Genomic DNA, 15,946 nt, shown 5'->3' with positions numbered 1-15,946 from the left:
AGAAGGCTGAGGCAGGAGGATCACCAAGGTTAAGGCCAGCCTCAAAATTTAGCAGGACCTAAGAAATTTAGTGAGACCCTGTCTCAAAATAAAACATTAAAAGGGCTGGAGATGTGGCTCAGTGGTAAAGCACTCCTGGGTAAAATCCTTAGTACAAAAAAGAATTGGCTCCAGGCAAAGTGGCACAAACCTATAACTCCAGCTATTCAGGAGGCTGAGGCAGGAGGATTGCAAATCCAAGGTGAGCCTGAACAAATTAGAAAGACCCTGTCTCAAATTAAGAAATTAAAAGGGCTTGGAATGTACCCCCTGGGTTCAATCTCTACTACCCAAAAAAAAAAGGAATCTCCACAGATTGATAAGAATTTTTATAAATAATCCAATTTAAAAATGGGCATGGGATTTATTTTTAAATATTTATTTTTTGGTGTAGATGAACACAACACAATGCCTTTATTTTTATGTGGTGATGAGGATCAAACCCGGGTCCTGCCTGTGCTAGGCGAGTGCTCTACTCCTGAGCCACAATCCCAGCCCCCGCATGGGGTTTTATTTATCTATTTATTTATTTTTTTTTTTAAGAATCAGATAGGTAGAATTAATCAGGGTGTTGGAAGTCGTGATTATGCAGAAACACTAATCAAATATCCCATGAACTCCAATCACCACGTTCCATCTGCCCTCTAGAAGGAGGAACGGTAAGGATTATCCTACCTGATGATAGGATTTTTAAGATAGCCAAATGGTTAACTTTGAAAAAAGCTCAATCATATTAGACATCAGGAAAATGCAAATTAGAACAATGATATACTATTACCCACTAGAATGGCAAAAATTAAAGAGATTGTGCCAGATGTGGTAACACTTATCTGTCATCCCAGCTACTTGAGAGGCTAAGGTAGAAGGATCACCAAGTTCATGGCCAGCCTCAGCAAGTTAGTGAGATCCCAGCTAAAATAAAATATAAAGACTGGGGATGTAGCACAGTGGATGTAGCACCTGCCTAGCATGCTCAATCCCTACTAACACACACACACACACACACAATTAGAGGTTGACCCTACCAAGGTTTAGGAGAAAGCAATGAGAACTCATACATATAGATGTGTGTGTGTGTAAAAATACACACAATACCTTTATTTTATTTATTTATTTATACGTGGTGCTGAGGATCAAAGTCAGTGCCTCACATGTGCTAGGCAAGCACTCTACCCCTGAGCTACAACTCCAGTCCAGGAACTGTCTTATATTGATACTAGTGCTACATATTGATGTGATTGTTTTGAAAAACTGGTCTTCTCTACTAAAGTTAAACAAAGCGTATATCTATGATCCAACAATTCTATTCCATACCTAACACATGCCACCAAAAACTACAAACAAGAATGTCCATTGTGCTGGGAATGATGACACACATCTATAATCCCAGCAATTTGGGAGGCTGAGGCAGGGTCTTGCTAAGTTGCTTAGGGCCCCACTAAGTTGCCGAGGTTGGCCTTATAGAGCAAGACCCTGCCTCAAAATAAAAAGTGAAAAGGGTCGGGGATGCTGCTCAGTGGTTAAGCAGCCTGGGTTCAATTCCTGGTACCAGAAAAAAAAATATTACTGAAGCTGGGTGATGGAAAAGAGTATTGGTTATATTATTCTATATATTTGTATGTATGATCAACATTTCATGATAATTTTTCTTAAAGAAATCAAGAAGTTTTTGCCTACATCTCCATACAACTTGATATAAATATCATAGAGGTGCTAAGTACAGTGTAGTTCACAAAACGTGTGTTACCACATGAAAGACCCTGGCTTTGATCCCCAGCACCAAAAAAGTAAAAATTAAAAAATCATAGAAAACCAAAGTATATATTAAAAGTGAATTTCCTTATTATAGAAGTTTTTGCAGGGCTGAGGATGTGGCTCAAAGGTAAAGCACTTAACCTGGCACAGCAGAACCCTGTGTTTGACTTCTGGCACCCCTATAAAAAGGTTTTGCATAGATATGGTCAGAACCAGGAGAATTTGTAGCTAGGTTTGTAGGCATACAGAGATAACAAGGGCTCCAGCCAGATATCCTAAAGAATCATAGAGGTAAGACCCCACAAAAAGAGAAATTTTGATAACCTACTTATAATCTACAATTTCTGCTTCTACCACTAGATGGTACTCTGCATGTAAGGTGATATGCTTCATAAAAGGACTGGAAACAGAATCCACAGCTGAAAAATCAATTACAGAAAAATGAAATGCAAGTGCTTTTTAGGCATGTTGAACCTATGAATTTGCAAAATTCAAGGCAGTGAAAAAAAATCCTACATTCTGCAAATGTATTTTCTGGCTGACTACAACCAAAACTGCATACCCACAAAACTAAATATTTCCTCCCCAGTGAATTGCTTAACTTGATTTGTTCTCCAAGAACCACAACCTTGGCAGCATCTACCAAAATATGAGCTATATTTAAAGTTGTCTAAGCCCAACTTACCACTCTGAGAGAAGTATGTACTCTCTTACTGCTTCTTCAATTCTAGCAGGCTCTGAAACATGATTTTAAATATGCCACTTTATTGGGGAGGAAAATATGCATACAAGTATCAGTGAAAAGACTGCATAGCTTTCTGAATATCAAATTTAAGTAGGTATCATGAAAGTTGAATATACAGAAGACAAAACAGGCCCCATGTGCCCAAGCTGGCAGGTTTTTGTTAATACCAGAAATAATTCAAGGTTGATAAGTAAGTACTACAAGATTTCAGGAAACAGTATCTAATATCTTAGATAAAATTTTAAAACATTTACACACTCAGGTCTGCCCTTAAGAGGCACTGTCCAAGCTTTTGTAATGTGAACTTGCTATCTCTAATTTAGACTCCCAATACTATTCAACTTAAATTAATTTCAAGCTACTAGAGCAACCTGACCTAAACTAAACCGACAAACTATCTAGAAATAAAAAAAAAAAAAAAATTCTTGATTGCTTACCTTCTTAAACATTTTTGGACACCTAAGACTTTGTTCTGTGGAATGACAATGTTTTGTTCTCAGTGAAGATGGTTAATTATACTTCTCAGAGTATCAATAATGCTGATTTATTGCTGGGCACTATGACGCACACATAGAGTCCCAGTTACTTGCAAGGCTGAAACAGGATTCCTTGAATCCAAGGAGTTTGAGACTAACCTGGGCAACATGCGGAGACTTCATTTCAAATTTTAAAAATAAATTTTAAAGGGGTTGGGGTTGCGTCTCAGAGGTAGAACGTTTGCCTAGCATGTATGAGGCACTGGGTTTGATCCTCAGCACCACATAAGGTAAAATAAAGACATCGTGTCCACCTATAACTAAAATTATATATATATATATATATATATATATATATATATTTTTTTTTTTAAGGTATTGTGTCCAACTATAATTTAAAAAAACTAAATAAAAGATTTTTTTAAAAAGCCAATTTATTGACTTATTTGCTTGGTAACTTTTATCCTTTTGGGTGTTACAAGACACCTAATTCTTCTCTCCCAAGTTGGTATACAATAGGAAAGAGGTTAACTGTATTTGAAAAGTAGCATCAAAGTTCCCTGATTAATTGAAGAAAATTCCTAGGTCACTTCACTGACAGTATAGTTTCCCTCTTATCATTTATCTAAAAGCTGTTTATCCTCAAAAAAATAGAGTCACAGCTTGGTGAGCTTCTTTTCCCTACATACTTTAACACCATGAGTCTCAGGCAATTAAAACTAGAAATACTTCTATGTATGATAAGATTCAGTTCTACAAGACTATTTCTATATTCATTTGTTCCAAAGTCCCAAAAGATACATTCTCCCCAGTGGACAGCTAATGCTTTTTGCTCAGGCACATGACTTGTTCCTATCTACACAAATTCACATACTAAAAATTCTTAAGATTTTGTCTATACTTTTAGCCTGCCAGAGAGACTCATATACTACATAACTAACCACCAGTCTTTATCAACTAACATAAAAAAGTAAATGGTTCTCTGAGACAAAGAAACTGAAAAACAAAAAAAAAAAATCACTCATATGATCATTTAAAATCAATCCAACAATTTTAAGATATTGTAAAGTGGGCTGGGATGTGGCTCAGTGGTACAGTGCTTGCCTAGCATGTGTGAGGATGTCAGTTCCATCCCTAACCTGCACCTCCCTCCACCAAAAAAAAAAAAAGATATAGGAAGGTATAGGGATAAGAAAATAAGTCTTTAAACTCCAAAGAGCTTAAATTTCACTAAGCATTATAAAATTTTAAATAGTAGCTAAAGACCACAACACAAAAAGATGATACAATCTGAGTGTAGTGATACACACCTATAACCCCAGCTGCTCTGGAGACTGAGACAGGAAGATCATAAATTCAAGGTCAGCCTTGACAACTTAGAAAGAACCTATCTCAAAATAAAAATAAAAAGGATTGGGGATGTGGCTCAGTGCACTAAAGTACTCCTAATTCAATTCCTAGTACCACAAAAAAAAAAAAAAAAAGATACAAGATCATTAGCTGCCCAATCCATGGATAAGAAAGACTCTAGGAATTCAGAAGAAAATGTTCTTATACAAGAATCCACATTTGAGCCAGATCATAAAGATGAGTAGGATTTGGATGGATGAGGGGTAACTAGCATTTAAATAAGAGGCATTTCTTTGAGTTTTAGCTGTTTAAGAAATATGAGGGCTGAGGTTGTAGCCCAGTGGTACAGTGCTCGCCTCGCATGTGGAAGGCACTGGGTTTGATCCTCAGCACCACATAAAAAATAAAGTATTGTGTCCATCTACAACTAAAAAAAATTCTTTTTTAAACAAAGAAATATGAATGTTTTTCTCCACACATTAAATGGTAAGGCCTTTTCAAAACATAACCTTAAGCATATAACTATAACTAAAATACACATATAAAAAAAATAATGCCTAGCATGTGTGAGGAATATATGCAGGAGCAGTACAAAGACAGCATAATGAAACTCTGTTGGTTTTGCCCACTATTTCCCCCTTCCTCTGGTAACAGCACCCCCATTTTCCTTTGGGCAATAATTTCTCCCCATCTTTCAATCCATATGATTCAGCAGGCACTAGGTAGGGGCACATAATCCAAGCTTAAACAGAAACACTCTATTCCCCTCACTGATTCAAAGACCCACAAAGCCAAATTGGGAAAAGACTCACCTTCAAGATTCTTGCTAAATGCTAAAACTGCTAACCTGATGGGATGTAAGACAGATGTTTTAGTGATCCATTATCGCCACCTTTTATGAAGAACCTGCTTTCTTATGAAGCAAATACCAGAGGAAACCAAATATAGAAAGCAAGAGGCAGATACCTAAAAATATTGAGATTTGAGATTTTTGGTACAGATTAAGCCTTACTTGACCTAACCCCAAATTTTTCCATTTCTTGAGCTGGTTAATAATGTCTCATTTTATTTAAGCTAGTTTAAGTGTCCGGCACATATAACTGAAAGAATACTAACAAATATAAATGTGGAATCCACTTGCCAATAATATGTAACTGAGCCCTCTCTTCTGTATTTTCACCTTCACAAGACAAAGTTGCCACTCTGGGAATCCTACCTCCTTACCTGATCTGAGGATAGCCTCTATTCTCCGGGATCACTTCTTGAAGGGCTCACTATCAACAACTGTCCCACAAGGTCTGCCTTTGGTAGCGCCCATTAGAAAGTCAGCCTCTCTATATTTTCCTTTTAAAATGCTCCTTTATTTCCTATGTTTCTTAACCCTAACCCTTCCATACCAATTTTCTAAAGTTTCTTAGTTTTATTTTGTTTTATATTGTTTTGCTTTGGTGCTGGGGATGGAATCCAGGACCTCCCACATACTAAGCACAATGGTGCATTTACAGGGAGAAATAGGGAAAACAAGATGGAAGTCAAATCTTGAAGAGGTCACATTTTTAGATAAAAAAATATTAAATGTTCATCAGAAGGGAAAGCAGCATACTACAGGGACACAGCCACGTCAATGTTTATAGCAGCACAATTCACAACAGCTAAACTGTGGAACCAAACTAGATGCCCTTCAGTAGATGAATGGATAAAGAAAATGTGATTTTATATATATATATATATATATATATACACACACACACACACACACACACACACACACAATGGAATACTACTCAGCATTAAAAGAGAATAAAATCATGGCATTTGCAGGTAAATGGATGGAGCTGGAGAATATAATGCTAAATGAAATTAGAAAATCCCCAAAAACCAAATGCTAAATGTTTTCTCTGATTTAAGGATGCTAATTCATAATGCTGGTGGGTGGAGGGCATGGGAGGATTAGATGATCTCTAGATAGGGCATGGGGATAGGAAAGACAGTGGAATGAGATGGACATCATTACCCTAAGTACATGTATGAAGACACGATGGTGTGACTCTACTTTGTTTACAATCAGAGATATGAAAAATTGTGCTCTATATGTGTAATATGAATTGTAATGCATTCATATAAGAAGATTCAGAAGGGGCCATCTGATTCCAATTAAAATCTTTTCTTTCCACTATCGAAAAAGAAATAAATCTAGAGACTTATATTAGGTCATAAAAGAGAAAGTGACAATCCTGTGCCACTACATAATGATTTCTAAAGCAGGATTTGAAATAACTTGAACATGTCAAACAGGAAGTTAGAAACAAGCACTCTCTTATAGAACACATTGGGGTTACAAACATAGATTTTTTTAAATATTTTTTAACCAATTTCATTTTTAATATTGCTCAGGCTAGCCTGAGCAATATAATGAAAACAGTCTCAAAAAATTAGAAAAATTAAATATTAAGGCATACCTTTTTTAAAAAAATGATATTGGGAACTGAATTCAGGGGTACTTTACCACTGGGCTACACCCCCAGTTCTTTTTTGTTAATTTTTTTTTAGTTGTAGACGGACACAATACCTTCGTTTTTATTTATTTTTATGTAGGGCTGAGGCTCGAACCCAGCTCACATGTGCTAGGCAGGAGCTCACATGTGCTAGGCAGGAGCTCTGCCACTGAGCTATAGCCCCAGTCCCTGTTTGTTTTTTGAGACAGGGTCTTGCTAAGGTGCTGAGGCTGGCCTCAAACTTGTGCTCCCCCTGCCTCAGCCTCCCAAGTCATCTGGGATTACAGTGTACAACACTGCACCAACTCTCACTCCTAATTATTAGGAGCAGGTTGAAGATATTAATGAAGGAATAGAAAACAAGACTTCTAAATAGATGATTCTCCATTCAAAATTCAAATGTCTTTTTTAAAAAATATCTTTCAGTTGTTGATGAACCTTTATTTTATTTATGTGTATGTGGTGCTGAGAATCGAACCCAGTGCCTTATGCATGCTAGGCAAGTGCTCTACCATGGAGCCACAACCCCAGCCCCTCAAATGTCTTAATCTGTGCAAATCACAACTCTTTTCTTCATGAAACATAAGGGGCCCCACAACCAAGAGAATATTAGATTAGTATCTGCAGGGCAAAAGAGAATTGGTATGGGATATCTCATCACAAGATAATATCTGTGTCTTAGAAATGGCAAAAACGGGCTGGGGTTGTGGCTCAGCGGTAGAGCACACGTATAGCACGTGTGAGGCACTGGGTTCGATCCTCAGCACCACATAAAAATAAATAAAGTAAAGGCACTGTGTCCAACTACAACTGAAAAAAAAATTTAAGAAAAAAAGAAATGGCAAAAACTATTACTAATGCATTACTGATCACCTGTACAAAGCTAAGGACTGGGAATTTGAGATAAAAACATGTTATCTTAAAGCCTTATAGAAACACCAAGCTGGGCTGGGGATGTGGCTCAAGCGGTAGCGCACTCGCCTGGCATGCGTGAGGCCTGGGTTCCATCCTCAGCACCACATACAAAGATGTTGTGTCCGCCGAAAAAACTAAAAAATAAATATTAAAATTTTAAAAAAAGAAAAAAGAAACACCAAGCTGCCAGGTGTGTGGCCTACACCTGTAAACCCAGCTACTCCAGAGGCTGAGACAGGAGGATCATGAGTTCCAGGCCAGCATGGGCAACTTAGTAAAACCTTGTCTCAAAATAAAATCTAAAAAAGGCTGGGAATGTAGCACAGTGGTAGAGTGCCTGCCTAACATGCAGGTTCAATGCTGTAGTACTGCAGTACTGCAAAAAGAAAAAAGAAAAACAATTTAAAAACCGAACTTCTCTTTTAAATTATGGAACTGATTATATTGATTAAACAGTTTCAGGTTAAGAACCTACTGACCATGTAACTAACATTCTCAAAATTTAAACTTCATTGGTGTTATCTTTTTTTTAATATTTATTTTTTAGTTATAGGTGGACACAATATCTTTATTTTATTTTTATGTGGTGCTGAGGATCAGACCCGGTGCCTCATGCATGGTAGGCCAGCGCTCTACCTCTGAGCCACAACCCCAGCCCCGGCAATATCTTATAAAAGAATTTAAACTACTCTTGCTATAGAAGAGTATTTTATTTGTTCCCAGATTTTCATCTCAGTTCAGGATTTCGAGTTGGATGAGGGATGACCTAATCCAATTTATTCATCCCCTATATAGATTTCAAACAAAAATGATCAACCACTTATGGGCAGCTCAGAGCAGAAAACTCTTTTCTCTTGTTAAAAAAAAAAAAAAATGTTATGGAATAATACATCCAACCGAACTCATCTTGGCTCAGAAGCAACCAAGACTCCTGGACCCTTCAAATGGGTGCAAAAGAAGCCAAACCAAAGTATGTTACTGATGTACTTTGAAGCAACGTAAATAAGCTCTTTCTATTGAAATCTATCTAGATAAGATAGAGAAATAGATGGGCAGACAGAGATAGACGAAGGCGCTGTAGAAATAAAGTCATGATATCCCGGACCGATCTTTTCTTCAGCTTTTCTAGTGGGAAAAAGGAAATCTACCACAAATCTAGTGATTGTTATTTGCCAAGCTCAGTAACTGGGGGCTTTAAGTTGTTTTATCCATTCCTGACGTTTTCTGAAATAGACATCATTACGTTCGTGGACAGATGAAGAAACTGGAGGTTTAAAAGCTAATCCACTTCTAATTAACACTCAAATCCTTGCTCTGACTCAAACGCATGAACTCTCGGAGATTGGGAACGCTGTGTGACGCTGGGGAATTCGCTAAACAGCTCTGGGCTTCAGCTTGCTAGCCATGCAAAACTCAGCGTCCCGGAGGGCAGCGCTGCCACCAACTGCGGGTCGGTTTGCCCAACGCCGCGTGCGGACCTCCAGCGGGCAGCTGCAGGAGCGGTCAGCCCTCGCAGGCGCGACTCTGTAAAACGCCGTGCGAGAAAGGAAGAAAGTCTGGCCCCGTGAGTCACTGTGACCCAAGGCAAGGGCGGCAGTATGACCAGCTCAGGGCCTCGTTTCCTAGGCAGCTTGACCAAGAACTTGGCTCACCTCCGGCCAGAGTCCTGGGCTGGCACCTCCCCTTCACTCCGCGCCTCAGTCGCCATCTTCGTCAGCAATCACTTCCACCGCCCCCGTCTCAGGACCCGCCCCGAGCTTTGGATTGGCTAAGGTGTTTCCCCCATCTCGCGTGCGATTGGATGACTCGTCCGCCCCTCCGCAGTTGGACTAGCTACATATTATTGGTCCATTCAAATACCTAACGGTCATTGGTGGCCCCCACCCTGGCGGAACCGCGGGGCGGGAGAGACCCAGCCCGGAGGCCCCGGGAAAGCTCTGGTTTTAATGAACTCGAAGGATTTCAGGGACTCTGAGGTTCCTGTCAGGAATCCCCAGCATATGCGTATTTTTTTTTCTTGCTATGTAAGTAGAACTACAGAACTGTTGAATTTGATAGTCACTTAAGTGTCACCCTAAACCGGCGCGTGGTGCACATCTGTAACCCCAGCAGCTTGGGAGGCTGAGGCAGGAGGTTCACGAGTTCAAAGCCAGCCTCAGCAACTTAGCGAGGCATTTAGCAACTCAGCAAGACCCTGTCTCTAATAAAATATTAAAAAGGGCTGGGGTCGCTGGAGATATAGCTCAGTGGGTAGAGTGCTTGGCTAGCATGCACAAGGCCCTGGGTTCAATCCCCAGCATCCCCCCACCCCTGCGTTCAATTCCTGGTATAGAAAAAAAAAAAAGAAGGGGGTCTGGGAGCTGAGGATGTAGCATTCCTGGGCTCAGTACCCAGGGGAAAAAGCCACTCTCTAAAGAGCAAGAATTGTTTTCTACCTTGATACAGAGAGAGAGCTACCTAGAAGAGAGGAGGCACAGTAATGGCAACCGAGTATAGTCTGTCTCTTATCTGCCAGTTCCCTTCCAGAGCTAACAGCAGATCCAAAAAATATTTCCAGGGCCGGGGGTCTGTACCAGAACACATACAGACTTTTTTTCTTGTCATCATTCCCTAAACATTACAGTATAACAACTATTTATGGAGCATTAGATATTTTAAGTAATCCAGAGATGATTTAAAGTAGATAGGATCTGACTGGGTTATAAGCAAATACTATACTGTTCTACCTAAGGGCTTTGAGCATCTTTGGGTTTTGGTATGGTTTGGGATCCTGAGACCAAAATAACCCATGGATACCCAGGGACCACTGTTCTTACTCTTCAATGTGATCCAAAGCCTTCCCTCTTTTGTCCTACACAGCACAACAGTAGGTCACTTGTACTTCCCAGAGTTTGCCTTCCTGGTGTGAACTGTGGAACCAAGAGCTGCCTGACTGTCCTGAATTGAGCCTTAATGCTCAGTGGTAGATACAACCCTAATTTTGCTTACCTGTGGGGTCACTGGCTTCTGTTAAGGATTAACGAGGCAGCAGATGTGAGAACACTGTAAATTTAAAACATTTTTTTTTCCTATTTTGTTTTCTATGATGGACTTTTAAGAGATTTCCCCTCCCTATTGTTTCTTCTGATGTTCTTCCATATGAGAGTCTCCCAGCACCCTCTCTCTCTTCCACAAAGCTCTACCCACATGCAAGGATGACCTTAGGCCTTAGCCTAAGCAACTCCACTTTAAAACACCAGTTTGAAACCTTCAGTCTCCCCAGGCACACCTATGGAGCCTTCCAGCATGGCCCTCAGGCACAAACAAATCATTCCTCCCCACCCAAACAGACCAGATGCTTTAACCTCAGGGCAAATGACATCACTGAGAAACCCAGTTGCAGCTGATAGGGATTGAAAGGGTGGTCAGAAGCCCCAAAATTTAGTATAAATGATGGAGCAAATGAATTGACATTCGGCTAGCCAACACTGATGCCCTCAGGCTGGAGAGCCTGATGGAGGATCTGGATGCACATCCCTACTCTTCTCATCGTTTGCCTGATCCTCACATCTTCCTCACCGCTCTCAAACTCTACAGCCACATCTTGACCCTGGTGAGAGCCATGACTACTCCCTACCACCTCAACTGGCTGTCAGCTCCACCCCAGGAGAAGCCTGCCTTGGTTCCTGACCAAGCCTGCGTTCTGAGTGAATGTCCATCTGCTGGACTTAGAGCCTAAGGCTTGAGACTTTTGATCTGACACTTGAACTTAGCATGCAGAGGGAATGTCTGTCATGAGCCTGTCATGATTAAGTGTGTTTGCAGTGCTTAGAATTAATCTAGAATTGTTTGCTGTGAATTGATTATGTCTATTGCAGTGCCTAGCATTAAGGATTGACATTTTCTTGATTAAGAACCTATAGGGTAAAATTATATTGAGTGATTTGGGTGAATAAAGCATTGAAAAGGGCAGAAGCATATGGATATTCTTTATTTCTCCCCCTCAACTGCATAAGTCGCATCTTTTGCCCATGGTGACACCACACATTTTAGGGATTTTTGTTTGTTTAGTTTGTTGGGTTTGGTACAGGGGTTGAACTCTGGGGCACTCTACCACTGAGCCACATCCCCAACCCTATTTTGTATTTTATTTAGAGATGGTTGTCATTGAGTTGCATAGTGCCTTGCCATTGCTGAGATTGACTTTGAACTTGTGATCCTCCTGCCTCAGCCTCCCAAGCTGCTGGGATTACAGGTCTAAGCCACCACACCTGGCTTAGTTTTATTTTTTTTTAAGAATTTTTTTTTGTTTTTTTAGTTGTAGATGGACACAATACCTTTATTTTATTTATTTATTTTTTATGTGGTGAGGAGGATCCAACCCAGGGCCTCACACATGCTAGGTAAGTGCTCTAACACTGAGCCACAGCCCCAACCCCCAATAGTTTTTAATTTTTCAACAAATTCTACCTTGCCTCAGGGCCTTTTCATGTGTTGTTTTTATCTGACTGTCCCATTTTTCGCTTTACCATCTTTCAGGTCTCTGAGTAAATGTCACTGGTTCAGAGGCTTTCTATAGCCCCAATATGGAAATCAGTTTCCACTCTCAATTTTCATAAATTCTTCTTTCTTCACAGCTCTTATCACAACTTACGTATTTGTTTGTGTGATTATTAATTTCATGTGAGCTTTCCCAGCCAGACTTCCTGCCTCAACTAGGCAGAAACTACATCTAGTTTTCTTTCCATGGTGTCTGGTACACGGCGGCTGTTCGGTAGGTACTTACCAACTAAATATAAACAAATCATCAGACTATATTAACCAAATTAAAAAATTGAATCACATGTCCTAATAGATTTTTTCATTGATGACTTTATATTAAAATTTGAAGCTGGGCACAGTGGTGCACACCTGTAATCTTAGAGCTAGAAGGCTGAGGCAGGAGGATCACAAGCTCAAGGCCAGCCTGAACAACTTATTGAGATTGTTTTAAAATAAAATTTAAAAAAGGCTTAGAAATAATGATATGGTGTGTTTAAGGGAAGAAAGAATTTTCAGGCTCTGATTTGTCTTTAAAACCCTGCAAGGGGTCCACAACGGGCATTGCAGGCCAGTTTCTGAGTGGCAACGATTCATGTCTGGGGCAGGTGGACAAAGCATGTTTGCTCCATATTGCAGAATAAAGCCCTGCTCCCTGATGTCAAATAAATAAATAAAATTTTAAAAATAAAATAAAAATGGCTTGGAGTGTAGTTCAGTGGTAGAGCGCTTGGCACACACAAGGCCTTGCATTCAATCCTCAGTACCACACACACAAAAAAAAAGTTTGATAAATGTATCCAAATAAAATACATTTAGTATTACTATTAACAAATCATCTTTATTGAGTAAATACATGAAAAGAAACATAAGCGGTTGAGGTTGTAGCTCAGTGGCAAAGGCTTGCCTAGCACATGTGAGGCCCTGAGTTTGATCCTTAGCACTACATAAAAATAAACAAAATTAAGGCATGATGTCCATCTACAACTACCAAAAAAAAAAAAAAAAGAAAGAAAAAAAACATTTAAAAAATATATAAAATTCAACAGACATACAACATACATCCAGGACATTTTCTTCTTCTCCTCCTTCTCCTTCTCCTTTTTTGGTGGTGCTGGGACTCAAACCCAGGGGCAAGCCCTCCACCACTGAGCTATACCACCAGTCATTTGGCCTTTGGTGAACTTTGTTCTTTCTTTTCTTTTGTTTTTTGTTGTTTTGGTTTTTTTTCTTTTTTGGAGGTGTTTTTGTTTTTGTTTTTCAGTTGGGAGTCTTCTATGCTGCCCAGGCTGACCTCAAACTTTCAATCCTCCTGCCTCAACCTCACGGGTGGCTGGGATTACAGGTGCACACCACTGTTGGTAAAACTTTTCATTAAACCCCAGACAGTGTTGGAAAATCCAGCCTGTGTGTCAAGGCTGATATAAACAAACCTAAACCAGGTCCAGCACATGCCTGTAATCCCAGCAACTCAGGAGGCTGAGGTAGGAGAATCCAAGGTTAAGGTCAGCTTCAGCAGCTTAGTGAAACCTTATTTCAAAATAAAATAAAAAGGACCGGGGATGTAACTCAGAAGCAGAATGCTCCTGGATTCAGTCCTCTGTAACACACACACACACACACTTCAAATTCTGCCCTTCCCCAAAAAATCTTAAGTTTTGTTCCAGGACCCAGAACATGATTGATTGGATTAAATGGATGATTTCCACAAAAAAAAGAAACATTGAAAATTTTAAAGTGTTACCACCACAACTAGAAAGAAAACCATGGGACTATATTTCTGGTTCATCTCCTTTGATGAAAAATCTCAGTTTTGTACAATATGGGGGGAAATGATTTAAAGGTGGACTCTGGAGTTAGGAGCCCAAGTTCAAATCCCAGGGCCATCACTTGTAGCTGTATGAGCTCCAACAGGTTACTCAATATTCTGATCGCATTTCCTCTTCTGTAAAATAGGATAATAATAATTCTCACAGGATAGTTCTGAAAATTAAATGGGAAAATCTCTGAAAAGCCACATAGTAGCACAGCGTCTTGGCACGTAGTGAGACTAGATAAACGTGCAAGATAGCATGGAGAATACTGATGCCACACGGCCTCCTGGAGAACACACCTCTCCCCCTGCTGTGTGATAAGGAGCATAGATTACACGGTAGTTACAGTTTAATCAGTTACTTTTGTGAGGGGTGTGTTTCTCCTCAAAACCAACTGTTGCACTGTGACTTCTGATTCAAAGCAAATATTATTGCTGAGTGCCGTGGAAATATGCGCTCAGCTGACACTCCTGCACACCTTGTTTCCGGAAGGTGTCACGACTCCCCTGAGTCATCTTTACTCTATCCAGGTACCGATTGTCAGCCTGGTGATAAGGGTGGCAATCCAGCAGAATTCGAGACAGTCAGTAAAGGCATCCGGCAGCCCAGCTGAACAAAAGGTCACAGAGAAGTGACCCCAGCCCTCAAGGAGTTATAATAGTCTCAGGGAGACAAAATGAACTCATGAAATGGAAGACAGCGGAGGGTAAGAAAGGAGGAACGTGGAAGGAAGTTTTTATAAAAAAGGAACAAGATGGAAAGAAAGAAAGACAAGGGGCTCAACCTGTGAACCCAGGCTCTAACTTCATCCTCAATCAAGGCAGAGGACTTCAGTCTTGGGAGGCTCCAACCTCCACTTTTGTTCTTGTTCCCTCTTAAATTAAAGCAGGACATTTTGATGCCCTTATCACAATATAAAAGCATCAAGTGTGTTTCTGAACTTTGTGTCAGTATTGAGTCTGATAAGTAGTAGGATGATTTCTTTCCTTTTTTTTTTTTTTTTTTGTGTGTGTGTGTATGTGTGTTTGTGTGGTGCTGAGGATTGAACCCAGGGTCTTGTGCATGGGAGGTAAGTACTCTACCAACTGAACGATATCCCTAGCCCTACAATTTTTTTTTTTTTTTTTTTTTTTTGTACTGGTTGAACTCAGAGGCACTCAACCACTGAGCCATAGCCCCGGCCCTATTTTGTATTTTATTTAGACATAGGGTCTCACTGAGTTGCTTAGAGTCTCACTTTTGCTGAGGCTGGCTTTAAACTTTCGATCCTCCTGTCTCAGCCTCCCCAGACTCTGGGATTACAGGCGTTCGCCACCGTGCACAGCCCTACAAGCATTTTTTAAAACCAAAAGTCTATGGCACATGCCTTATAATCCTAGCAACTCAGAAGACTGAGGCAGGAGGTTACCAGTTTCAAGGCCAGCCTCAACAACTTATCGAGAACCTGTCTTAAAAGAAAAAAGAAAAAAAGGGGGGGTTGGTGTGCTGGGGCTGTATCTCAGTGGTAAAACACCTCTGGATTCAATCCCTAGTACAAAAAAAAAAAACTAAAAATGTGATGCTGCTGGGCATGGTGGCACACGTCTATAATCCCAGCGGCTCAGGAGGCTGAGGCGGGAGGATCACAAGTTCAAAGCCAGCCTCAACAAAAGAGAGAAACTAAGCAATTCAGTGAGACCCTGTCTCTAAATAAAATATGAAATAGAGCTGGGGATGTGGTTCAGTGGCCAGGTGCCTGAGTTCAATACCTGGTACCACCCCCCAAAAAAAATATGATGTTGTTCTTTTATCAAAATAGCCAACAATAGCCAGATGCTTATAATCCCAACAGCTCCAGAG

The 15,946-nt window shown here is 40.1% G+C and overlaps 1 protein-coding gene and 1 non-coding gene across 2 annotated transcripts in view; both read right to left on the bottom strand.

Moving 5' to 3' along the window:
- Positions 1-9,506, bottom strand: part of Arhgap19 (Rho GTPase activating protein 19) — a 49,507-nt gene extending 40,001 nt beyond the window's left edge. Inside the window, exon 1 of the mRNA XM_071611043.1 lies at positions 9,428-9,506. Coding sequence (XP_071467144.1) covers positions 9,428-9,483 — 56 coding nt within the window. The 5' untranslated portion in view covers positions 9,484-9,506. The remainder of the gene's footprint in view (positions 1-9,427) is intronic.
- LOC114088715 (U8 small nucleolar RNA) lies at positions 584-721 on the bottom strand. The gene has a single exon (XR_003582037.2). It is a non-coding gene; the product is annotated as a U8 small nucleolar RNA (small nucleolar RNA).
- Positions 9,507-15,946: the final 6,440 nt, after the last annotated feature.

This window comes from Marmota flaviventris, chromosome 4 (genome assembly GCF_047511675.1).
Source record: "Marmota flaviventris isolate mMarFla1 chromosome 4, mMarFla1.hap1, whole genome shotgun sequence".
In the NCBI taxonomy this organism is placed as follows: domain Eukaryota; kingdom Metazoa; phylum Chordata; class Mammalia; order Rodentia; family Sciuridae; genus Marmota; species Marmota flaviventris.
The sequence above is the reverse complement of the archived record's forward strand: the minus strand, read 5'-3'. Positions and strand labels throughout refer to the sequence as shown.